Here is a 26,064-nt window from a genome sequence, read left to right on the forward strand (position 1 = left end):
ACAAAATTATAAAAAAAAAAAAAAAAAAAAAAGGCGGGGGGGGCAGAGTTTCAGGTCTTCAAAAACAAAACAAGCCAGACTGATAGACTATATTAAAATATTAACCGCAGAAACTAGGCAGTATGTATCTGAGTGTTCACTCAGTTTCTTTTGCTTCAGCTGTACATTTGAAATTAAAAAAAAAAAAAAAATTGGCTGGGGGGGAATGTGGCCTCAGATTTAACTTTCTCATTAAGATAAATCCTTCATCCTAGGTCACTTCTGTTATTCAAGGATCATTTTGGGAAACTAGAGCCTATGGGATAGACAGCTTCTGCCTAACTGTATATATACATTTTAGATCAGTTATATTCAAAAGAATAGTAACAATAACAGTTTTTATTTATTTACTTTTTAATGTTTATTTTTGAGAGAGGTTGTGAGCATGGGGGCGAGGGAGAGGGAGGGAGAGGAAGAGGGAGGGAGAGGGAGGGAGAGGAATGAAGGGGGAAAGAGAGAAAGAGAGAGAATCCCAAGCAGGCCCCACATTGTCAGTGCAGAGTCCAACTCCGGGCTCGGGCTCACAAACTCTGAGATCATGACCTGAGCCAAAATCAACAGTCTGACGGTTAACTGACTGAGCCACCGAGGCACCCCAGTTTATACTTAAAAAACAAAAAAATTTTTTTTACTTTTAAGTAATCTCTACACCCAACATGGGGCTCAAAGAGCCACATGCTGTCCCAATGGATCCAGTCTGGCGCCCCAGTAACAGTTTATACTTACACTGAACATACTTGTTAGGCTCTACATCTACCCAGCATCTCTAGGACAAGTACTATTTCCCACTCCTATTTAATTGAGGAGGAGAAAGAATAAGGAACTAAAACTAAGGTCACCCAGCTCTTAAATTGTGGAGCAAGAATCTGGACCTCTGCAATCTGGCTCCACATCTACACCTCTAACTAATTCACTAGACCATCTCTCAAAAGCATTATCACTAGAACACCAGTATCAAGGGAGAGACTCTGCTGAGTTTACTGCTGTGTCTTCTGACTCTTAGGAGTGCAGGTGAAGAGAGGAAAAGACAAAGATGGCGGTGGCTCATGGGGAAAGAAACCAAAGGTATCCACCTCTGCAAAGTCCTAAGGCCTAAAAGAAGGCACTTACTCAGAAAAGCCTTTCCACTTCAGTAGATATTCCACTTGCCCCTTAACTACACGCCTGTCTAGCACCTTCTCCACGACATACTCCTCCTCATCCTCTGAAGAAGAACTGTCAGCTGTCCGCTTGGTTTTCTTTCCCATGTTGCAAGCTGTTCCACCTGAAGGACTAAGGCCACCGGGTTCCTGCAAATAAGGAAGGACAAAATGGTCAGAATCCATACAAGGAGTTAAAACTTGTCACTTCTTGGGGGTGCCGGGGTGGCTCAGTTAAGCATCCGACTCTTGATTTGGCTCTGGTCATAATCTCACAGTTTGTGGAATTGAGCCCCAAGTCGAGCTCTGCACTGTCAGTGCAGAGCCTGTTTGGGTTTCTCTCCCTCTCTCTCTGCCCCTCCCCGGCTCATATTCACTTTCTCTCTAAATAAACTAAAAATTAAGAAAACGAAACACCCCCAAAAACCTTTGTCTCTTCTTGATGGAATGCAGGGGGTATTTGTACTCTTCTCTTGGGTCTTGAAGCATTCTACAGATGAGTCCTAAGAATTATAAGTAAAAACTGGGTCAATCCCCACTTTCCCAACCACAACTTTCTCTTCAGCTCACAAGACTAAAATTGTTATTAGACACAACTGTCTAACCCCTTTATTTTCAGATTCTGAAAGACAAGTGGTGTGGTGTGTTACTCCTGGTTACTTCTTTAACTGTTTACAAGCCAGGATCTCAAAGAAATGTGGAAAACCAGCAGCTTAAAAGAAAAGGGACAGAATTAAAATCTTTCCCTACAAGGTGAATAAGGTTCTTTATACAAATGAAAAAAGAAAAGCCATAAAATGTAAGCCTTCCTCTGCTCTGAGGATCCTGACTAGCCTCTTAGCAGCACACAAAAAAGGCTGGGTCAAGCATCTTTTGACACTGCCTTCGGTGACTTGGTACACCTCTCCCTTAAACAAATTGAGCTTGTTCCTACAGAACATCCATCAGCTCACAACCCTGAGGCTGGCATCTCAGATACACTAAGCCTCCTTTTTCATCTGGGGATGAGAGAAAGGGAGGAAGAAAATGAGAATTTTATTCCATAAAATAAAAATTTGTTACTGGATTGTTCAGGAATTCTCAAGGCTCAACTATTCCAAGTAGTTAAGGAGGTACCACTCTTAACTGGAGTTGACTATGGGCCAAAGGCAGAAGAGGAGGAAAAAACTCTGGCCCCAGACGCACATCAACATGAAGCCTCAAAACACAGAGGAACCATTCATAGGCCCAAGGAAAGCTGAAGCAAGGCAACACAAATGGAAATTGAGTTAAGCTCAGAAATATGCACAACTAGGGGGTACTCAACACAGAATCTAGTTTTTTAAGTTCCCACGTTGTTGTTTCCATAATCATTTTTAAGAATTCTTCTCTAACCATGTTAAATGATGTCTACAGTCTGGATTATAGAGTAGCAGGGAATTGTTTTCTTAGCTGAACTCCATTTTTCTTTTTCTGCAATCTTAAAAAGATTTTCTTTCTAAAAATATTTCCATCCCGACTAGAAGACGACTCCCAGGAACAAGGAAGGCCACTAATCCCAGAATTTTGTTCAAGTCAAGTAGCATAAAAAGTTGCATTTAGCAATCTACCTTGTAAGCAAAATTTAAGGAATTATTCCAAGAACATCTAGTTGGAAACCATGTCTCCAGAACCTATGAGCAATAGGGCTGCCCACCCAAAAAACTTGTCTGTACCCATTACAGCCTTGTAATAAAAGTAAGTTTTTATTAAAGTACTTTATTTGGAAGAGGGGCTGGCAGGGGGAGAATGTAGACAGGAGCTTCAAAATAATTTTTCCATGAATTTTGAAGAGAGTCCTAAGCTTTAAAAAAAAAAAATCTTATTTAAAATAAAAACAGCCTCCGACCTCACCAGAGACAGGAAATGTCATATTCCAGGGAGAGTACCCCACCCCCACCCCCACTCACCTTGGAATTTCCGGGAGCTGAGCAGTTTAGGTCAGAGCGCTGGGGTTAAAACCAGCCACGGGTTAGATGCATGCAGTTAAGCATTGTGGCTATGGCCTCCCCTGCCTCACCAGGAAAAACAAGGATTTACATATATGTGTTCTTCAGTTTGAGGGAGGAAAGAGGAAAATCTGCCTTTATACCTTCATGCAGAAGAGGAGCCCCAAAGGTAGAAGATGAATGGGGGTTCCCTCCTTTACCTACCGGATCGCCCCAGTTCTTTCTTTCCCTCTGGGCTAACAGGAGGGGCCTCCCCTCCCAGGTCTGGGGCTTGGCGGGCTGGCAGCTCCCCCGCCCCCACCCAGCTGCCTGGGAGCCACTGCGCAGCTGTCCCAGCCCGTTGCCATGGCAACTGGCAGCAGTACTAGACTAAGGGGGGGGAGCAAACGGAAAAGTTAAAAGGCTTAACTTTCCTTTTCAGTGAAGACTGGGTGGAGAAGTTGGAAGGTACTCCCTTGGCCTCAAAGCTAAGGCATTCAGAGCTCAAGGGAACTGGTTCTTGGGTTTTAAACCCCAAACTTGTACTTATTCCTCCAAGAGCACTGGGAATTAATCAATAGCATTTTAAGATCATCTAACAGGATTATTGCTCAAATGGAAGGGGGAGGGGAAAGGCTAGGTCCTTCTACAACAGGGAATCAGTACAAACCACCCACCCCTAACCCAGCCCACCAGAAGCACTTTAAACAAGGCCTTTTCTACCATCTGTCACTGAACAGTTAATTAAAATTGCTTGGGGGATGGGGGATAAGAGAGGGGGAGAAGGCAAGTATTTCAAGATACTATACAACTTGCCTTCTTTGGGAGAATGCTACAGAAACAGAATCCAGACACTTGAAGCATTATCAAAGAACCTATCAACTGAAATCATAGGTAGAAAAAAATTTAGTCCTTTAGTTCTTAAAAAGGGAGTAGTTTTAAAAGTCCATCCTCACCATTACTGTTAAATTAAAACCATTTTTCATTTGTTGTTCTTATAACAGTTTTACAAAACAAATTTTGGAATAAATGCGACCCACCCAAAGCATTAGTATATCATAATTTAAAACTCTATCAATAATCCCTAACAGTCGAGAAAAGGAGGGCTGAGATAAAAGAAATACTTAGAAACTTGCAGTCCCATAAACTGGCCTTTCTCCTGCCCCTAGAGAACACTTTGGAGAGCCCCAAAGCCTCGCTCTGCTTTACAATAAGGGGCTTTAAAGGCAGGGACTGCTGCCATAGGAGAGTAAGAAAAAGGGACAAGTCAAAAGCAAAGAACCCAGGGCACCTGAGTGGTTCAGTCGGTTAAGCGTCCGACTTCGGCTCAGGTCATGATCTCACAATTCATGGGTTCGAGCCCCACGATGGGCTCTGTACTTACTGACAGCCAGCTCAGAGCCTGGAGGCTGCTTCAGATTCTGTATCTCCCTTTCTCTCCTACCCTCCCCTGCTCACCCTGTCTCTCTCTCAGAAATAAATAAAACATTTAAAACAATTAAAAAAGAAAAAAAAAGCAAAGAACCCAAGTGTGGAAAAAGCAGAGAACAGTGATTATTTTGGTTATCAAACAGAAGAAATTACAGGGTTTCAGAATTGACAGTTTTTAACTACAGATTTCCTCACTTTGAATGGACCCGTCAGGATATCTGAGTAAAAACTGCCTTTTTGGACTCTTCCTAACTTTCTAAAACTTTTTGTAGTTAAGGGATATAAAAACAATGCCAAAGGAATTAGATCAGGATTCTGATTCTGTGATTAACTTGCCATGTGTGATACTGAGTAAATAACTGAGGTCCAACCCCAGAATCACGAAAATGGGCCAAATAAATCCCCACTGCCTACCTCTTAGGGAAACAGTGAGTTTATATAGAGACCAAAGAGATGGTGAGTCCCCCAAAGAGAAGCTTTTGTAAAAATATAGGGCCAAATACAACAGCAGCAGGAAATATGTGACCTTCCAAATTCCTAAGCTGTTAAACCCTATCGCATATAGTAACTCCCACAGCTCAAAATGTTGGTAGACAGCAAGAAAGAAGTCTCTTTGTTAACGAGGCACCAGTAAACTAATAAAGCTTCGCAGGGTTACTTTTTTTTTTTAATGTTTATGTATTTTGAGAGAGAGAGAGAGAGAGAGACAGAGAGAGCGACGGAGGGGTAGAGAGGGAGGGAGACAGAGAATCCCAAGCAGGCTCTGCAGCTGTCAGCGCAGCGCCCAACTCAGGGCTCAAACCTATGAACCGTGAGATAATGACCTGAGCCAAAACCAAGGTCTGCTTAATTACTGACCCACCCAGGCACCCCAGGTACATTCTCTCTTAAGGGTAAAACACTTATTTTTACTTCTTAAAGCTCAGAAAAGCATTAGAGTGGCAGTATGAAAAGACTAACAGTAATTCTATGAAGAGACAAAGGACAGGAAAGAATGACAGCAACGTTAATATTTTAGTGAAATCTTTTAGGGAGAAAAAAAATGAAACCAACAAGGAAAAGGACAAAAAATTCTGGTGTGTATTCCCTCCCTGAAACATCCGGAAATAATGTCAGATCAATTTCCTCCTTCCCACTCTTTAAGAACTGCCTAAAGGGCACACAGCTAAGGTCCTTTTCTCTTTGGGAAATGCGTTTTGTAACAGCTGACAAATCAAATTGGGCGTGATGCCAGGAGTCAGAGTCCAACCATAATATTCTGTAAAGAATGGCATCCAAGTGTCTTGTAAATCTCCTGGACAGTCACAGATCAGAAGCTGGCAAGGATGACGACATAGTTCTGATGGAATGTGTCTTATCTTAACCTTGAAGTTACAGATCTGCTCAGGAGCAGCAGTAAGAAATGAGAAATGCACTCAGACATCGGAGGGGACATAATTCTCCTTTAGACAGTGCGACCCAGTGTATTAGGGTCAAATGAAACACAAAGCCAGACGGACAATTTAAGGGCTAGAGCCCGGACCAGATAAAGCATCGAGACTGGTGGTTCACGCTGAGCTTGAGAGGAGGGAGCGTTCAAGTATAAGAAATGAGACAGGGCTGGCAGGATGATGGAGTGATTAAGGTAGAATCCAGATACCATGACGAAGGAAGAGAGGATGAGTCTGAGCGCAACCTTATCCTTGTAGGAATCTCCATAGGAAGGGGTGAGCAGCTTCTCAAGTTTCTAAAGTCTTTCAAGCATGACAGCTCTCAGCCCTTTCTTATACACAGTAACTCTGGTAAAGGCATCAACCACTACAGGTAGATTCCAGCAACTGAACTGCCCATCAGGACATGAGAAAAGAGCAGGCTCCACCAGCCCTTAATATCAACAACACAAGGCAAATTCACCTTGCAGGCCTCGGGGTGCTGGTCAAAATATACCTAAACCAGGGATCTGGTAAGAAGTTAGCCTTGGAAAAACATCAAAGAGCTTTGTGGTCAGGCACAGTCAGAACCCACATTCCAAGTCGATGACAGGAGACTTCTTTAACAGATAAATCTTCTGTGGGGCGGGGGGAAGAGGTGAAGAAGTGAGGCAGAAAGAGAAGAGGAACAAAAAAAAATCCCATTCATTATAAGGGTTAAAAAAAAGTATTAAGAACTACTAGTCTGCAGAAGGTACAGAGAGACCATTACAGAAAACTGGGACAATCCAGAACAGAGGTAATGGTTAGCGGTTTGCCATTTATCAATCCTGGAACCAGAGAATCACTCACATGGGGTCTCAGGGATCTGTCTGTCCAGTTCAGGCTCTGCTCTAGTCCTTCCAGTCACTACTTTGCAATGCCAGCTGTCTTGGTGGCTTTTCTTAGATCTTGGTGTAGCACATTTTATTTTCATCACTACTTACGAGCAGAAGTATATATACAACATAATTCTAAATCTTTCTCTGAGCTTGCTTTGTATTTTTTTTTAAAAAGGAATGAAAACTGGGGCGCCTGGGTGGCTGAGTCGGTTGAGCATCCAACTTTGGCTCAGGTCGGGGAGTTCGAGCCCCGCGTCAGGCTCTGAGCCTGGAGCCTGCTTCTGATTCTGTGTCTCCCCCTCTCTGCCCCTCCCATGATCATGTTCTGTCTCTCTCTGATAAACATACGTTAAAAAAAAAAAAAATTTTTTTTTAAGTAATGAAAACTAACTGGTAAAGCACCTCACTGAACCACCCACTGAACTATTTGGAGGCGGTAGTCAGACCAAATGTCAAAACACATAATCAGCGAGTCTCTCTCTTCATTTTAGAGTTTTGTTTTGTAAGATTTTATATTTAAGTAATCTCTATACGAAATGTGGGACTTGAGCGTACAACCCAGATATCAAGAGTTGCATGCTTTACCAAGTAAGCCAGTCAGGCAACTCCATTTTAGAGTTTCAAAATAAAATCTAAGCCATAACAATGCAAAAACCCTCCAGAGAGAAAGCCATTCTAAAGAGGAGAAAAGGATAAGGGCATATGCAAAGCTCCCTATCATGTGTATCAACTAAATATGCTGCTGATGGGTGAATTCACTTAGCCCAGGCTTGAGAAATTCCCATTTCTCCCCCAGAAGTGCTTGCGGAAAGTTAGTGGCTTAGGTGAGGATTACATTGCCAGCTACAGCACTGTCTTCTAGGAGTCCTCTATGTCGCCTTGTTGCGATAAATAAAGCAGATGAAAAGAAACCGAATTTATAGAACTGTTTTAATCTGGTCTATGTTCTTTGTTCTTTATGGATCTAGAAGTACCAATGATTTTAAGTTTGTAACACATATAGCATAAAACTAAAATACCCTCTATAAAGATGTTTTCTTCTACTAGATTTATGATTTCCAAAGTATTAGCCATGTGGCATTTTAACAAAAACACAGCATAGAGATGCACATTACAGCTGTCCTGGCTGTCTCAGGTTTTGTTAAATGGGCTGATAACTATCACTCCACCTCCACCAAAAGCCCATGAGCACCCAATTCAAGAGGAGTTAAAAGCTTTTTAAATGTCTATTTAAGAGACTGGATTAGGAAAGAGTTGAGGAGGAAGATTAACTGTGGTCGTTAACACCCCTATCATTAACAAGCCACATATAGACAACACAAACTTTATTAATAGAAAGGAGCAGGAGAGAGGAAATGTTCTCCCTTTGGCTAGTGCAGCTCCAGTTCATGATCCTCTAAAAACCAGGCCAAGGCACTGCCTCAACCAGTCACAGAATTATTCTGGGGCAAAGTATCCTGTTTGTTGATTATCCAAGACTCCTGCTCCGGTGAGCAAGGGAATTAAGGGCCTTCTGTACTTTTAGATTAAAATATATACGTTATAAAATGAGATAAAGGGTGCCGTATAATTTTATTTGGCTGTATTCTCCTCCAAGCAATGACCCATTAAAAAATATAAATGAATGTGTACCATAGTTAACTCTCAGAACTGCTTGAAGTTATCTGTCTGGTTCACTGACATATTCAGCAGTAACACACAAATTCTTGAGCTCTCATTATGCAATCACAATCTCACAAAATAATTTTATATGGGATTTTACTTCCTTTATTAAAATCTACTGAATTTCTTCTCTCAAGTGTCAGTCTTCTTTAATTTAGTTAGGCTGCACCCAAACCCATCACTGGGCAAGAGGTTAGAGATCCAATTGCTCCAAGATTTATGAGAAAGTAGAATTTGGCACCACTATAGGCAAATGTCTTCCAGATGACGCTTTCCAACAACTTTGTCCTTGCAGTGTACTGAACTCATCTTAAGGGACCAGTCTCAGGTGGGTGTTAACCTCACACCCACTCCTCCCTTCTTTGTGATGAAGCATAACTAGTAGAGTCAGTCACCTTTCATGAAGAACCTGGCAATTTCACCAAAAATAAATCTTAAGAATGTTTGAGCTGTTACTATGAATCTTAGATTTTTACATACCACTTTGGCAGAGCATGTTCACAAAACATGAAAGGGTTAAAACAGAACTACAGTGTCTGCCCACAAGTAAAATTAGGGTCCCATTTTTCAAATAGCCATAAAATTAAGACATGGAGCTTAGCCGGCATTGTCCAGCTTGTATAACTTTTTTAAGTTTTTTAAAGTTTATTTCTTGATTTTGAGATAGGGAATTGGGGGGAGGGGGAGAGACAGGAAGAGAGAGAATCCCAAACAGGCTCCACACTGTCAGTGCAGAGTCCAATCCGGGGCTAGAACTCACGGAACAGTGAGATCATGACCTGAGCCGAAATCAAGAGTCCAGATGCTTAACCGACTGAGTCACCCAGGTGCCACCAGCCTGTACAGATTTTAGACATCAGCAGCTTAAGGGTCTACAAAGACCCCTTCACGTTTCTCCCACAAATCCTCTATTTTAAGCAAAAGCCTCTCCTATGCCAGACAATTTATACTATCTCATAGCCTTAGTTTAGAGAAGACATTCAAGAGACAAAAAAATAATTTGCATAACCATAAACTAAAATCTCTAACTGTTGAGGTGCTATTATAATTTAAATCAATATACTAAAATTTGATTAATACATGCTGACAAAAAAAGGGTTTTTATAGAATTGGAGTTAGAAAGACTGTAAAACTTCATGGAGTAAAAGAGAACACTCCTTCAGCCTATGGCATAATTTTGTACTTTACCATTACCTTGCTGTATTAGCAACATGAATTATATTGAAGTCATATAGCCTACAATTTAGATAAATAAAATCAAAGCGGTATTGAACTTTTTCCCATCCCATACAACAGTATCCTTGGCAGCTCTCTGGCCATCCATTATGATCCTGACCAATTTCTCTCTGTGGCAATTTAAAAGCTGTAAAAAAATACATAATGGGTGATGACAGGAGAAACAAACCCACACCAGAAATTATTGAACCTTGTAGGTCTTTGCAAGTGTCTCTATTGACATTTAAGTGTGAGTTACTATGCCACAATATCATAAAAGTATGCTCTACACTTCAGATATATTGATAGTTAAATGCAAAGAAAGGCCACTACCAGATTAACGGCTAAAAGGGATAGCCAATCTCAGACCACCCAGCTCTTCCACTGGATACTCTGATGTGTTACTTAAACCAAGTAAGATGTTTCTGACTCTTTTTGTCCAGTTTCCAACTACAGTCCTAATTTAAGTCTTCTGCCACAGGAATGATTAATATAGCAATTCTGATCCTTGCTCTAGGATATTTATTGAAGGTCCAGTAAGTGTCGAGCATTGCATGGGCATTGGGTCTAACCCAGTCTTCAACTTAAGAGCTAAGGATTTTAACAATTTCTCTTTGGTAAAGTCAGCACTGGTAAAGTCCTGTCCCCAAAAGCTGTTAACAAAAAAAAGCTACTAAAGGGGTAACTTGTTAACAGTGGCAAAATCAGGACTAGGAATAAGGAGATGTGGTCGTCTTCCAATCAGATTACTGAAAGGTCAAGCTAGATAGTTCAGTTAACCTTAGGGCGCTAAATTATTTGCCATACTTACCTCACAGGTCTGCTGTAAAGGTAAGAAGACAAATGAACTGGAAAACACTTTTAAAAACATAAAGGAAATATGGGGCACCTGGGTGGCTCCGTCGTCTGACTTAGGCTCAGGTTTGTGCTGCTGTCAGCACAAAGCCTGCTTTGAAGCCTCTGTCCCCCCTCTCTGCCCCTGTGCCCCTGTCCTGCTTGTGCACTCACTCTCTCAAAAATAAATAGACATTTCGTATGTATATGTGAATATGAATATGAATATATACATATATATGAAACAGTTTGGTAAGTGTTCCCTCCTCTCTTATTTTCTGGGAGAATCTGTATTAGTATACAAATAATTTGTATAATTAGTATTATCTCTTCCTTAAAGGTTTGCGGGGGGGAGTTTGGTAAAACCAGTGAAACCATCTGAACCTGGAGTTTTCATTGGGGGAAGGTTTTCAACTACAAATTTCATTTCTTTTTTTTTTTTTTAATGTTTGTTTATTTTGAGAGAAAGAGAAAGAGGAAAAGGGTGAACAGGGGAGGGGCAGAGAGAGAGAGAGAGAGAGAGAATACCAAGCAAGCTCTGCACTGATAGCCCAACTCAGGGCTCAAACCCATGAACCGTGAGATTATGACCTGAGCCAAAACCAAGAGTTTGGAAGAATGATTGGGCCCCCCAGGTGCCCCCAAATTCCATTTCTTTAATAAAAACAGTGCTAAGGAGGTTCTGTATTTCTGCTGAAGTGAACTTTGGTAGTTTGTCTTTCAAGGAGGTGATTCAATTCATCTAAGACACTGAATGTAAGGACCGAGTTGTGCATAATATTCCCTTATTGTTTCTAAAATGTCTCTACAATCAGTTACAATATCCCTTCTCTTACTCATTTGTTTTTTCTCCCTGATCAGATTTGCTTTATTAATTTTAGTGATCTTTTCAAAATATCAACTTTCACAGATTTTCTCTATTTTTATTTTATACTTCCTCAACTACTTACTGCTTTTATCTTTAATATTTCCTTTCTTCTGCTTACTTTGGGTTTAATTTGCTCTTCTTTTCCTAGGTTCTTAAGATAGAAATGTAGGTCACTGAATCAAGACCTTTTTGCTTTTTTAACTGAAGCATTTAATACTATAAATTTCCCTCTAAGCACTTAGTTACATCCCACAAATTTTGAGGTCATGTTATCATTTTTATTCAGTTCAAGGTATTCTCTAATTTTCTTTGTGATTCTTCTTTGATCCATGGGTTGCTTAGAAGCGTATTAATTATAGATGTATATATTTTATTTCCATTGTTTTTTCTTTCATGTATTTTGAAGCTTTATTATTAATTGTGTAAAACTCAGTGTTGTTGGGTCCTCTTGATGAATTGATCCCTTTATCAACTAATCTGGTGTTAGCGATCTGCCCTACCTACCTCATGTCTGTTATGGAAAAAGAACAAAAAAGGTTGGAAAGTATACAGCAAACAGAAGGTAAGATGTCTGAGGACAGAGGAAGTTAAAATAACTTTAATTAATTTTCTGAACTATCTGTAAGTTATATCTATGCCTGTCTCCAACTACTCATATAAATGAGGTTTGCCTATGTTTTATCAGATCCTTAGATATAATTTATTGTTGGGAAATACAGAACAAATTAGCAGTATATTACCCTCCACAACTCCCTGTGAGGTAGGTAAGTCTTACTGATTTAGGGATGAGAAAGAAGGCACAGCGAGTTCAAGGATCTGCCTCAGCAACCAAACTTAAGATAGATACCCCAGTCTGTTGGTTGGCCTCTTTAGCAGGGCATTTTATTCTGACATAATTATGTCTGTTGACTGAGATATGAACTTGCTTTATTCTTAGAAGTGGAGATTACAATCAGAAGAATACTTGAATTCAATTTAGTTCCTCCTCCTCGTCCACTCCATGTAAGAAATAAATAAATAATGAGAGTGCATTTTAAAGCTTGATCTTCGAATAGTCCTTTCCACAACACACCACCATCTCAATCCCATGCTTTCTATGTCCTTTCTAGCGATGAAGCCTGATGGAACAGGCACTCAGTTAAGTCCGAACAGCAAGACTGCATGTGAAAGATTTTGAAACTACAAGGTAGAAAAATCTGTCAGTGTTTAATTTGGACAAACTACTCTTACCAGAAAGGAAATCCAGAATACACAGTCCACAGCCTCATCAGGATGAGAGTGGAAAATGGCCCAACTAGTCCATTACACCCTTTTTAGAAATATCACAAGCAATTAACAAATTTGTTATCCTATGTTAATACCCCAAGGATATGACAACCAGCCAACAACTTAGTCTTCTATCCTTCAAGTCCTAGGCAAGACCACCATTGGACTACATTGGCCCAAAATATTAAAATGAGTTCTTTATATGCATTTAAAATTACTGGCTTCGGGGCGCCTGGGTGGCTTAGTCGGTTAAGCGTCCGACTTTCACTTAGGTCATGATCTCGCGGTTCGTGGGTTCGAGCCCCGGGTCGGGCTCTGTGCTGACTGCCAGCTCGGAGCCTGGAGCCTGTTTCAGAGTCTGTGACTCCCTCTCTCTCTGACCCTCCCCTGCTCACGTTGTCTCTCTCTCTCTCTCTCTCTCTCCTAGAAATAAATAAAACATTAAAAAAAATTTTTTTAATTACTGGCTTCAAAAACAAACTCCAACACAATTCAGGAGTCATTTAATGAAAGACTTCAGCCTAGAAGGCTATCAGCAATCACCTATCCAATTCTTTCCATAGAAGGTAGAGAAACTTAAGAAACAAAGAGGGCAAATGGCTCACCCAAGGTTATATCGCTAGTTAATGACAGATATGGGAATGGAATCTAAGTTTGTTGAGGCTTTTTTCTCCCCACATTTGCCTCTCATTTTTAAAATTACTTTTTCTTAGGGTGCCTGGGTGGCTCAGTCGATTAAGCATCTGTCTCCTAATTTCAGCTCAGGTCATGATCTGAGTCAGGGGATCATGGCTCCACAAGCGTATATTCTCTCTTTCTCTCTCTCTCTCTCTCTCTCAAAGAAAAAAAAATTCTCTCTCTAAATTCTCTCTCTCTCCCTTTCTGCCCCTCTTTCTCTAAACTTAAAATAAATGAATAAAATACCTTTTCCTTTTTGAATTACATAAAATTTGGATAGGGGTTAGAGAACTAAGGTGTAGTGGTCTGAGTGATGGCCCTTCCAAAAGAGACCCAAGTCCTAATCCCCTGAACCTATAAATATCACTTAAATATCACTTTATATGGCAAAAGATGTGACTAAAAGATGTGAAAGGAGAAATTTATCCTGGAATATCTGGCTGGGACTTAAATGCAATCACGTTTACCCTTAGAAGAGGCAGGAGTTCTGAGACAGAGAAGACCATATGAAGGCAGAGCAGGAAGAGATGAGGTCACAAGATGAGGCAGACAACCGCCAGAAGCTGGGAAGGGGCAAGGAAGGGACTCTACCCTAGGGCCTCCAGAGGGGGCTCAACACCTTGACTGCAGACTTTTAGCCTTCAGAATTGTGAGAATAAATTCCCACTGTTTGAAGCCACGAAGTTTGTGGTCATTTGTTCCAGCAACCACAGGAAACTAATACACAGGGGAAATAAAATTTTTAAAAATCATAAACTGGATCTATATATATAAAACCAATTACTGATCCAAAAAGAATTATGCTTCAAGTGACCCACAGAATGCCTAAAACCTTTAATCCCTCATTTCAAATGGTAAATTGAAGCAATCAGGGAATGCAATTTACCCCTCAAAATGCTGGCAGATTCAGGAAGACAAACTCAGTGAGGTCTAGTATTTACATAGCTGCTAACAAGAACAGTGTAGGTTTTTCCCCAAACATGTTAGCTGGTGGAGCTCCTGGACAGACTAAACATAGGCACCAGTTGTCACTGTGGGTGTTCTGCCAACACAAGTGTAAAGTTGTCATCAGAAATGAATATGTGGCTTCGAGTAGCTTACAGAAATCCAACCAAGCTGAATCTTGGACTCTGCACAAGCCAATTCTTCTCAGGATGACCTGGACTCTTTCCCATTAGTACAATAATCAGTTAAAGGCATCCTTTATAAGAAGGAAAGGAAAATCAAAGTTGTCAGGGAAAAAAGATAACTGCCCAGAGTCCAAGTTCATGAATAACAATGTGTAAACAGCAGCCATACAAAATCAGTCACAAGTGGTATCTCACATTGTAAGTCACTACTTTTAAAATCAATATCCATAGCACACAGCTTTGAACCCAATCTCATGTAAGGTAAATGGAAAGAAAAATAGACTGAGCAAAAGAACAAGAAAAGGAAAGAAATGCTTTACCAAGAATTGTTAAATGGGCTATTCCAGTAAGATACATAAATCACACTATGTGGTTAAATTAAATATCTAAACTAAAAACATTAATCTTCCTCAGAAACCTTTGTACCCTGGATACCTTTTCTTTTTTCCAGAGCCACTATCAAGGGCTCTGAAAACCACCAAAACTTTCCTAGACATATAAGAACCCAGTCACTGCAAAGGCAGGTTCATTCTTTCTTTTTTGCCCCAACCGTCATCCTGCTCACTTACTATCCAGATAGCTTGCTTTTAATTGGTTTTCAGACAGACCAGTGAAGATCTGTTATTTCCCCTTTTAGGTATGGTAGCAATCATATATACCCTTAAGTTCTAAGAATAATCACTTGAAATTTAATTTTTGTAACACAGGCTAAAAATCTTGTCTCGTTAACAGATCAGTACAAACGAACAACCAAACCAGGTTCTCCGAAGGCAAGAAATAAGCCTCAACTTAAGATTTTCAATCTGATAGTCTCAGAATTTCCAGCGAAAAATTACCCATCAGAGAGAAATGTTCATCAGACCTATTAACTGACATTGTAAGAGAATTCACAAAAAAAGCAATTTGTACTTGCATACCACGGTAAACCAAGAAGCCTGTGTTCAAATCCTGAAGTCTTTCAAAGTAAAATATATCATTAAAATCATCAAATAAGGGATCACAGTTTAATCTGTTTATAAATCCAAGGAGCTGTGGCTGGAGACGGGAGGAATCCATTCAGAATAATCTGAGGAAGCATGATTTGGTTCCCTTTCTTCAGATTAGTTTTCTTTTTCCCCCAGACTGTGAATTTGGGGCCATGATATTGGCGGAAACTGATCTGCATCTTTAAGAAAATGAAATCGTGTACTGTAGATGAGAAAATACCAAAGTGCTTTGCACATATATTTACCTAGTAAAGCCTATTTCAATATGCGTACAGGGTCAGGCAAAAACTTTCTGATCCAAAAAAATTCAGTAAAGGAAAAAGGCTTAAAGCAGGTAAAAATCTAACAAGCATCTAATGCAAGACCCACCTTCTTCCAAAACATATGTGCCATTGTTTTAGGAAGCCAAACACTGGATGCAATCAATCGTATTTAAATTTCAAGACAGGGTAAAAATTTAATGAAATTCTCCTTTTATCCACCAGAACAAAGATCACTCTTACCTATGAAGAGATATCCATAGGATTTAGTGATGCATTCACCAAAGACTACTTCCTATACACTTCACCGGTCTTCTTCCTCTGATTTCCAATTATGAGACTTTGACAAGTTATTTCGGCATCTATCATCTTATTTATTTTTGTTTTTTTAAGTAATCTCTACACCCAATGTGGGACTGGAACCTATAACCCTTAGATCAACAGTAACATGTTCCTCCACTGAGCCAGCCCCAGCTCCCAGCACGTCATTTTACATCAACATGAATTTTTTTAAGTTTATTTATTTTTTAATAATCTCTACACCCAACGTGGGGCTTGAAGTCACGACCCTGAGATCAGGAGCACATGCTCTTCCAACCAAATCAGCCAGGCACCCCTAAATCAATGGTTTTCAACTGAGGAAGACTGCATCTCCACTACCCCACACACCCAGGACATCTGGCAATGTGTGGAGACATTTTGATAGTCACAAATGGGGGTGACGGATGAGGTGAGATGCCTTTATTGGCTCAAAATGTCAACAGTGCTGAGGTCAAAAACCCTATAGCAGATCAAGATTATAGTCCTTTTGAGCCTAAATAAATTAGGGACAGATAACCTTAATCTACATCTCTTTATCTCTTGTAAACTAAGCAGGAAAAGTGCTTAGTGTATCTACAAATAATATACAAGAAAATATGAAATAAACTTGTCCTCTTGCAAGTGTCAGAGACTGCTGTGTTCATTATAAGGGCAACTAAACTTTCTTTTGTACAATGTCACAAAGGTCTCTAATCAGAAATGTACTTCATATGTAGTTGAACTTATTACAGTTACTTCTGTTAACCTTAAATATATCAGTGAACAACAGAGCAATTTAGATTCTTATATGGCCATTATGTAATGAAAATTTCCCTATTTTACTGAAACATCTTCAAATCGGCTGAATAGGCATTACCAACAAGTGATTACAGTGCCTGTAAAATAAACACTTTGAAGGCAATGGAATAATCCAGGTGATGGACGAGTCCTTTGTCTAACACCCTAAATATCCCCCTTGTTAAGCAACTTCCTTATAAAAATGCAGTCATCCTCAAAGGAAGAGGAGAGAGCTTAGCAACTCGTAACGGTATAAAGAAAAATCGACATGGAGAGAAAGTCCTCAAAGAGAGTAAGATAAAGGCACTGAGACATGAATAATGCTTGTAAGGTGCTTAGCCTAGCGTCCCTAGTAGGTACACTAAGTAGTCAAATAAAAGTTACCTTTTTAACGTTTCTATTTTTATACTGAGGCTCACCTTAGTTCCTAACGGAAGACCGCACTCTCTCGAGGTGTAAGGATAAAAGAGAAGCCCGTGATTATGACTGGAAACGCAAAAATTGACTTTTTAATTTAACCTTTATTTAATCACAAATTACGATCGCTGAAAAGACTTAAACATCAGACACCAACCTGCCTAGATCCCACTGCCCCCAGAGGTAACACACTTCGGTGCGTAGCCTTCCAAAACTTTTTCTATGGATTTACAAACATCCATCTGTCCGTGAAAAGGTGCATCGTTATGTAGGTTTTTGTTTCTCGGGCGCCTTTCCACGACAGTATAGATTTATCCTATTGGCCCTAACATTTCAAGTCAGTCTTCCTAAAGATTCGAGTTCCCAAAGACCTACCCTGCTCGCCTCAAAACTAAAAGTGTGGGTACCAAAACTTAGTGTTTCCCTCCCAGAAAGGTTATGGGACGGAGGCCTAAAGGCATGGTTTGAGAAGTCACAGTGGATAAAATATGCGCCCTGTCGCGCCATCACGGGCATTGAAACCCCTTCTTCACAACCCCTAACATCAAGACCTCCCTCTTCTGGACCGCTGATTGGACGATCTCCCCGAGCGTTTCCCGTAGGCTATCCGTCTACTGGCTCCAAATTTGGCCCAGCCACTTAACCGCTCGACTCCCGCATTCCCCATTGGAGTCGACCCGCTGCCTCCTGGAAGAGCCCAACCTACCGCGCGCTCCGTGCTCATTGGCTCAGGGAGCCGCTGCTCAGGCGCGGGAAACCCGCCTCCCACATTCCGATGGCCCAAGGACCGATCAGTCTGCAGCGAAAGGCGGACCCAATTGGCCTAGACACAAGCCAGTCAAGCTCTTCGGCGCCAGAGCTCCACAGAACTTACAGGAATAAAACATCCCGCCCCTGTCCTTCCATTGGTTGGCCGGACCCACCGCTCCCCCTTCACTAGCCCCCACCCCGCGGTCCATTCATTTCACACAATAACGGGCCCAATTGGAGTCAGTTCAAGACCTCGTATGGGTAGACAAGACTATCCGTCACTTACCTGGAATCGAGACCGATCACTCACGCAAACGTCTTCCCTGTTCCTCTGTGGTGAGGCAGGACCACAAGACACCGCCGCCGCCGCCTTCTGCGCAACGCCAACCGCCCGCCAAAACGGATCCTTCCCTGCGCCTGCGCGACCAATCCTGGGACCGTACCCTTTCTCCGCCCATTACGCCTGCGCAAAACGAGGCACAACTCCCGCCACCACGCAAGCGCTGTAGATTCGCCGCCGTCTCTTGCCCGCCATTTCACGTGTTCCAAGCGCCCAGCGGAACTTCTTAATGCGCTTGCGTAAACTCGCCATTTTACTACACATGCGCTTAGCGGGCGGTCGTTGCAAAAGAGAAATTAAAAAGTCACCCCATAACTTCTTTCCTAATACATAGTATTAATCATGTTTTGCCAAGTGAGTTGAGCGTAATTCCGGGGCGTGAAGAATCAAAAAGTTATTTAAATACCTTATATACATTCAAATATGAATGATTGGTTGGCGAGCCAATCACACTAGCTAAGACAAATACTGCTCAGGAACCAATGAACACTAAGGGGTGGAGACTGCGTAGGCCGCCCAAAGGGATGACGTTACACAGCACTGCGGCCCTACAAACCAATAGCAGGGGGGGAGCCATTGCAAGTATCCAATCAGAGATACTCAGGGGCGGAGTCTACCAATGCCTAAAGCGAGGAGGCGGGATAAAAAAGCGAGGCCGAAGGTAGGCTGGCAGATACGTTCGTTAGATTACTCCTTTCTGCCCGTGGACGCCGCCGAGTAAGCATCGATAAAGTCTCCCCTCCCACCGCCGTCATGTCTAAGTCAGAGGTGAGTAGCACGCTCTCTCCGTTTAATTTTCTTCCTCATCCATTCCTGAATTCGGTAGGACGTGGCCTGGGTTGGCTGCTTGCGCCAGCTCTTTCGGCAGTTCTTCCGTTGCTGCCAGGGCCTACCCCTCCCAAAGTTCGGGTCGCCATTTTGTCCTCGTCGTCGCCATGAGGCCGCCGTCTTGCAACACTTAGTTATCACGCCGGGGTTATTCCTTATGGCGAAACTCTTACTTATATTCGATTGTTTCGTTTCGTTTTGTTATTGCCCTTGTATCGGGGCGAGTTTCTTAAGGAGCAGATGTAGTTCTTTCTTGGCTCTGTATTCTCCCAGCTCCGTCCTTTTGTTGCGCGTGCGTCGAAGGAGGAGTAGGGACGCATGCGCTTGGGGCTTCCCAGCCCCCAACGGACCGTGTCCCCTAATGGGGAGAAGCACGTGGCTTGCTGCGACCCGAGGGAACAATAACTGCTGTGTATCATTGTTGGGTGGCTTTGCTTCTCCTGACTGGAAGATAATTTGTCGTTATAGCCGCCATGTAATGATTTTTTCCCCTACTCCCAGTCTCCCAAAGAGCCTGAACAGCTGCGGAAGCTTTTCATCGGAGGTTTGAGCTTTGAAACAACCGATGAGAGTCTGAGGAGCCATTTTGAGCAATGGGGAACGCTTACGGACTGTGTGGTAAGACTTGGAAGAGACAAAAGGCCGGTAGAACTAGTTGATTTCCTTGGATTAATTTTGCTGTAATCACCGTACTCGTGACGATGGTTAACGGGATTATAGTTGAAAATTACCTGGCAAGGGAAGGTGTGGCTTTCGCTGATTAGAGGCTCCCTGTTAGTAGATTTATATTAGATGAATAGCGGGAAGCTGAAGGGCCTTGTATTCGCTTCGCGGTTTTACTATCTAGTAAATGAATTAATGTTTCAGGTAATGAGAGATCCAAACACCAAGCGCTCCAGAGGCTTTGGGTTTGTCACCTATGCCACTGTGGAGGAGGTGGATGCGGCCATGAATGCAAGGCCACACAAGGTGGATGGAAGAGTTGTAGAACCAAAGAGGGCTGTCTCGAGAGAAGTGAGTGATAATTTTTTATTCTTGGTCTTTTAAAAGTGTGCCACTAAGTGGATTTTGCATTTGGGGGTGATAAACTTTTAATCTTGATTAAGAATAGTTCTACTTTGGAAGTGACTTAATTGGGCCTATTCATAATAGGATTCTCAAAGACCTGGTGCCCACCTAACTGTGAAAAAGATTTTTGTTGGTGGCATTAAAGAAGACACTGAAGAACATCATCTAAGAGATTATTTTGAACAGTATGGGAAAATTGAAGTGATCGAAATCATGACTGACCGAGGCAGTGGCAAAAAGAGAGGCTTTGCTTTTGTAACATTTGATGACCATGACTCTGTAGACAAGATTGTTAGTAAGTATCGGGTATGCCATTCACCAAGGTTTTTTAAACCCATGCTGTATGCTAAGCCTTGAGATTGTGTTGTCTTTGAAATTTTTTAGTTCAAAAATACCATACTGTGAACGGCCACAACTGTGAAGTAAGGAAAGCTCTGTCTAAACAAGAGATGGCTAGTGCTTCCTCCAGCCAAAGAGGTGGGTTTGTTTAATCAGACCTTACAGGCAACTAATTAATTCCAGTTTGTACAGCTTAACACTTAAAACTTATCTTTTAAGGTCGAAGTGGTTCTGGAAACTTCGGTGGTGGTCGTGGAGGTGGTTTTGGTGGGAATGACAACTTTGGTCGTGGAGGAAACTTCAGTGGGCGTGGTATGTGTGGTTATATATAGTCTACTCAATTAATAGTAAGCTTGTAATTCGATTACCCCCAGATAACTTGTCCACTTGAAGCCTGTGGTAGATGTTCCTATTGGCCAATTTTTCCGAAGTTAAATTTTATTCATGTTGTTCTGGCTTCTCACTAGCCAGAAGGTGAAGTCTTAAGTATAGAGATCGTTTTTGTAATACAGGTGGTTTTGTAAATCTGGAATTTAAGAAGAGTGTAATTTGTATGTGGCCAATACACCTCAGAAAGTGGTTAAAACTCTACTTTTTTCCAGGTGGCTTTGGTGGCAGTCGAGGTGGTGGTGGATATGGTGGCAGTGGGGATGGCTATAACGGATTTGGTAATGATGGTAAGTTTATCTTGAACAGTATACAGGTGAAAAGTTTGTTTTGGACTCTGTAGAATAGGTTAGTAGAGCTAACCTAGTGCATGACAAGCTCAGCTCTGACCGTAACAGCATGCTGTGAGCAGGCTTTTAGGCGTTACACTTGCACAGGTTTTTGATTGTTGAATACTTTTGTCTTATTGAGAAGAATTGTATTCTTGTAGGTGGTTATGGAGGAGGCGGCCCTGGTTACTCTGGAGGAAGCAGAGGCTATGGAAGTGGTGGACAGGGTTATGGAAACCAGGGCAGTGGCTATGGCGGGAGTGGCAGCTATGACAGCTATAACAACGGAGGAGGCGGAGGCGGCTTTGGCGGTGGTAGTGGTAGGTATCCAGTGATCCAAGTACTTGGTGCAATAGTTAGATTAGCTCTTTAGAGTTTATGATCATAAGGGGATTTGATGCTCTTAAAAAGCCTTATGTGGGACAATGCATGGTATTCTTTTTTAACGGGCTTGCTAATGCTACCTCCTCCTAGCTTTAAGCTGGGGCCGCCTCACTCCCAAATAAGATAGATGCATAAGCGGATAGTCCTGTCTTTAATCAGAATTAGATTAGCCTCCAGCAGGATTTAGTGTCTTAACTCCTTTGGGATCTTAGGCACTTAGTTGATACATTCAGCATGTGTTTGCAGTGCCCTGGATGGGTACAGGCCTTCCAGGCTAGGAAGTGTGCTACTATGCCATGGTAAGTTGGGTGAATTTTTACATAAAGTACTAAATTGTTCAACTGAGTGCCTTGCCCAGAAAAGGATGAAATAAGTAATCAAACATTGGAGCCACCAGAGTTTGGGAGGAAGGCAAGCAGATCATGCAACATTTTTTACTCTAAGTACGAAATAGAATTCAGAACTACCATCTTTCTCAAGTGACAAATAAAGGTCCTCTTTTCATTTCTAGGAAGCAACTTTGGAGGTGGTGGAAGCTATAATGATTTTGGCAATTACAACAATCAGTCTTCAAATTTTGGACCCATGAAAGGAGGAAATTTTGGAGGCAGAAGCTCTGGCCCCTATGGTGGTGGAGGCCAATACTTTGCCAAACCACGAAACCAAGGTATTGTATGTATGTACCTATTAGAGGGTGAGGTGTCCATAACGAACTAGATCCCATAAGGAATACACTAGTTTTTGGAGGGGTGTGTGTTGACAGTGAAAAGTTGCAATTTAAAACAACTGAAATTTGATAGATAATGTGCAATCAAATTGGGAAAATCATGTGTGCCCAAACTCTTAAATCTGAACTTTTATTGCCCGTGATATAAACAGTCTTCGTATTTGTGCTTCCAAAACTTAAAGGGACAAATTACTTTCTTAGGTGGCTATGGCGGTTCCAGCAGCAGCAGTAGCTATGGCAGTGGCAGAAGGTTTTAATTACTGCCAGGTAAGTAAACCTCTCTTTATGTTTCAAGTTAACTTTTATAAATTGTAATGAATCCAGTAACCCTAATGTAGCTGAGCAGTGCAACATAGTTAACATTATAATTGCAGTAAAATTGTGGCTATTAAGTTAATATTCAGATCAGCAAAATTTGTGGGAAAGAAAACTTGCTATTGGATTGTAGCCTTGAGTCTTAATATGTTTAGATTAACAACTTTATTCCATATTGTTCAACAGGAAACAAAGCTTAGCAGGAGAGGAGAGCCAGAGAAGTGACAGGGAAGCTACAGGTTACAACAGATTTGTGAACTCAGCCAAGCACAGTGGTGGCAGGGCCTAGCTGCTACAAAGAAGACATGTTTTAGACAATACTCATGTGTATGGGCAAAAAACTCGAGGACTGTATTTGTGACTAATTGTATAACAGGTTATTTTAGTTTCTGTTCTGTGGAAAGTGTAAAGCATTCCAACAAAGGGTTTTAATGTAGATTTTTTTTTTTTGCACCCATGCTGTTGATTGCTAAATGTAATAGTCTGATCATGACGCTGAATAAATGTGTCTTTTTTTAAATGTGCTGTGTAAAGTTAGTCTACTCTGAAGCCATCTTGGTAAACTACCCCAACAGTGTGAAGTTAGAATCCTTCAGGGTGATGCCAGGTTCCATTTGAAATTTTATTTGCAACCTGCTTGGGCACAGAATCCATTGTCTCCACAAACATTGGTGTGGTTGAACTGATAGTTAATGTGTTGTGACCTGGAGTTCACCGTTAAAAGGGTCACCCAAGCAAAGTCCTGGAGTTTATTTGGTTATTAATATGATTGTTGGCACATCCTATGCAATATATCTAAATTGAATCATGGTATCAGATAAAATTATAGATGGGATTAAAGCTTGTGTATCATCCATTATCATGTGTAATCAATAAACGATTTAATATTCTCTTGAATGGAATGGCAACTGTATGGATTTGGGACTGGCAGAGCTTTGGACTTTCCCTGCCCACTACCCCTCATAATGTTGAATGCTTCTATCACAATTCAAGTTCAAAACTCTGCCAGAGAATAGAAACCAGCTGCTGGCTAATGCCACCCCATAAGTCCACAGATTAGAAGTGTTTGGGAGACCTTTTTAAGCTGACCAGCACCAGTAAGAATATCTTATTTTTAATGCAAAAACAGGCTTACATTAAAGGAAAACAGCAGTTACACTCTGTTCTGGTTTGGTGGGTCCTTAATAGAGGTCTGTAGATTAACTATATGGATTTCTTATTTGGATAGTAAAATTTGGGGGATGGGGAGGCAATTTTAGTATATTCATGCTAACTGCAGTTTTCCTTTAACTATGGTACATCACACAACCATCCTAAAATGTTAATTGTACAGAAAATGATTTCTGAAGCCTTTTATAGTTACGTAATATCCGATCATTGTTATTTGTTACATAGGTTCTCTTGAGCCCTCCCTTTGGTACCCTCAATTTCAGTGCCATTGTACCTGGCAGCATAGAGAATTGTTTATCACTAGGACTGTGTATTCCCTCCCAATATCTTGGATGTGTTGCTTGGAAGTTTTGGGGAGGAGGGTGGAGGGGGGAGTGGGTGGGAGGTGGGCGGGAAAGCATGGGTGATAGTTCCATGAGTTTGATATCGGCTGAGTTTGCAATGGCAGGTGGAACCTTAACTATTGAGGGAGTTTGCAGATACCTCAGGATTCGTGACAATGCCTTTAAAGATCCAGGAGAGATGTTCAGCTACTAGGAACTGCTAGCAAGCATAGCGCGAATGGCTCCAGCTCAGACACTCTACAGCTGAGAGTAGACACTTGTGGGAGGAGTCTGCCACTCCCGGCTAAATCAACTCTCTTTAAAAATATAAAACGAAACAAACTCATCTGTCCAAATTCATGGCTAAAAGGAACATCCTTATGAGGACAACCTTTATCTGAGCCACTGTGCACTTCATTTTCACTGCCATGTAGTTGTTAGCTGTTCGCAGCTTGAATTAATCATTCAGTTTTATGAACGGACTTTTTTAATAAAATGCTTTTAATTTCGAAAAAAAAAATAATAGACAGTAAGTTACTTTGGAGAAGAGTAACTGAGACTCACCTGTTTTCTTATACTGCTTTTTTCCATAAATGATGTTTTGATTGATCTTAAGTTAATATAACTATTTGGAAAAAGTACATTTGAAATTGATGTGCTTTTCCTGAGCTCTTTGGATTAGACGGGATTCATGACTAAACATCTGTTTCTTAGTTCCAACTTATCAAAATCAGCGCCTTTTGGAATCAGACCAACTTGTTAACTGTCTGCTAAGATCAGGTCACACACCTCCTGTTTTACGCTATCAAAATCTTTACACTTCTTCAGGACTCTTACCATATTATAAATAATTGATTAGTTATACTAATATTTTATTATATTACTTCTACTTTCTTATATACCAGTTGTCAGCAAACCAGTCAGTGGTCCAAATCTAGTTCATTGCCTGTTTTTATATGGCCTATAAGCTTAGAATTTTTCCTACATTTTTAAATGGTTACAAAATAATCAAAAGAAGAGTGTTTTGATATTGTAATAATGTTGTATGGTGACAGATGGTAACTACAGTTATCATGGTGAGCACTGAGTAATGTATAGAATTGTCAAATCAATATGTTCTACACCTGAAACTAACACTGTGTGGCATATAAAACTTCAAATTTCAGGGGCACCTGGGTGGCTAAGTTGACTGAGCCTCAGACTTTGGCTCAGGTCATGATCTCCCAGTTTGTGGGTTCAAGCCCCACGTGGGGTTCTGTACTGACATTTCGGAGCCTGAAGCCTGCTTCAAATTCTGTGTCTCCCTCTCTCTCTGCCCCTCCCCCACTCATCCTCTGTCTCTCTCTGTCTCAAAAATAAATAAACTATAAAAAAAAATTTAAAAATTCAACTTTGTGTTCATAATTAATGTTCAACTAGAATACAAACATATCCATCATTTGCATATTGCCTTTGGCTGCTTTCATACTACAATGGCAGAGTTGTAAGAGAAAATGGCTCACAGAGCTCAAACTATTTACTATCTGCTCCTTTACAAAAGTTTGCTCACCCTTGTCCTACACAGCAAAGATAAAGACCATGCTTGTCCTGGGGCGCCTGGGGGGCTCAGTCGGTTAAGCCTCTGACTTCGGCTCAGGTCATGATCTCGCGGTTCGTGGATTCGAGCCCCGCATCGGTCTCTGTGCTGACTACCAGCTCAGAGCCTGGAGCCTGTTTCTGATTCTGTGTCTCCCTCTCTCTCTAACCTTCCGCTGCTCATGCTGTCTCTCTCTCTCTCTCAGAAATAAATAAAACATTACAAAATTAAAAAAACAAATAAATAAATAAAAATAAATAAAAAAAGAA

General features: G+C 41.2%; 2 protein-coding genes across 9 annotated transcripts in view; one reads left to right on the forward strand and one right to left on the reverse strand.

Annotated features, from left to right (window-relative positions):
- Positions 1-18,531, reverse strand: part of CBX5 (chromobox 5) — a 35,916-nt gene extending 17,385 nt beyond the window's left edge. The window contains exons 1-2 of one of the 6 annotated variants that reach the window (XM_077753519.1): positions 18,296-18,531; positions 1,150-1,328 (exon numbers count right to left, since the gene is read on the reverse strand). In XM_077753519.1, the coding sequence (XP_077609645.1) occupies positions 1,150-1,286 (137 nt within the window). In that variant the 5' untranslated portion in view covers positions 1,287-1,328; positions 18,296-18,531. Of the gene's footprint in view, positions 1-1,149; positions 1,329-1,605; positions 1,677-3,106; positions 3,190-3,349; positions 3,457-17,261; positions 17,286-18,295 lie in introns of those variants that run through there. The other 5 variants (XM_077753513.1, XM_077753517.1, XM_077753514.1 and 2 more) reach the window with 5 other exon arrangements.
- Positions 18,532-19,011: 480 nt separating this feature from the next.
- Positions 19,012-26,064, forward strand: part of HNRNPA1 (heterogeneous nuclear ribonucleoprotein A1) — a 9,666-nt gene continuing 2,613 nt past the window's right edge. Inside the window, exons 1-11 of one of the 3 annotated variants that reach the window (XM_077753520.1) lie at positions 19,012-19,117; positions 19,679-19,795; positions 20,045-20,191; positions 20,330-20,540; positions 20,630-20,722; positions 20,804-20,896; positions 21,187-21,261; positions 21,462-21,620; positions 22,196-22,351; positions 22,613-22,678; positions 22,913-23,852. In XM_077753520.1, coding sequence (XP_077609646.1) covers positions 19,103-19,117; positions 19,679-19,795; positions 20,045-20,191; positions 20,330-20,540; positions 20,630-20,722; positions 20,804-20,896; positions 21,187-21,261; positions 21,462-21,620; positions 22,196-22,351; positions 22,613-22,668 — 1,122 coding nt within the window. In that variant the 5' untranslated portion in view covers positions 19,012-19,102 and the 3' untranslated portion in view covers positions 22,669-22,678; positions 22,913-23,852. Of the gene's footprint in view, positions 19,118-19,678; positions 19,796-20,044; positions 20,192-20,329; positions 20,541-20,629; positions 20,723-20,803; positions 20,897-21,186; positions 21,262-21,461; positions 21,621-22,195; positions 22,352-22,612; positions 22,679-22,912; positions 23,853-26,064 lie in introns of those variants that run through there. The other 2 variants (XR_013332479.1, XM_077753521.1) reach the window with 2 other exon arrangements.

This window comes from Crocuta crocuta, unplaced genomic scaffold, assembly GCF_008692635.1.
Source record: "Crocuta crocuta isolate KB4526 unplaced genomic scaffold, BGI_CrCroc_1.0 scaffold30, whole genome shotgun sequence".
Lineage (NCBI taxonomy): Eukaryota > Metazoa > Chordata > Mammalia > Carnivora > Hyaenidae > Crocuta > Crocuta crocuta.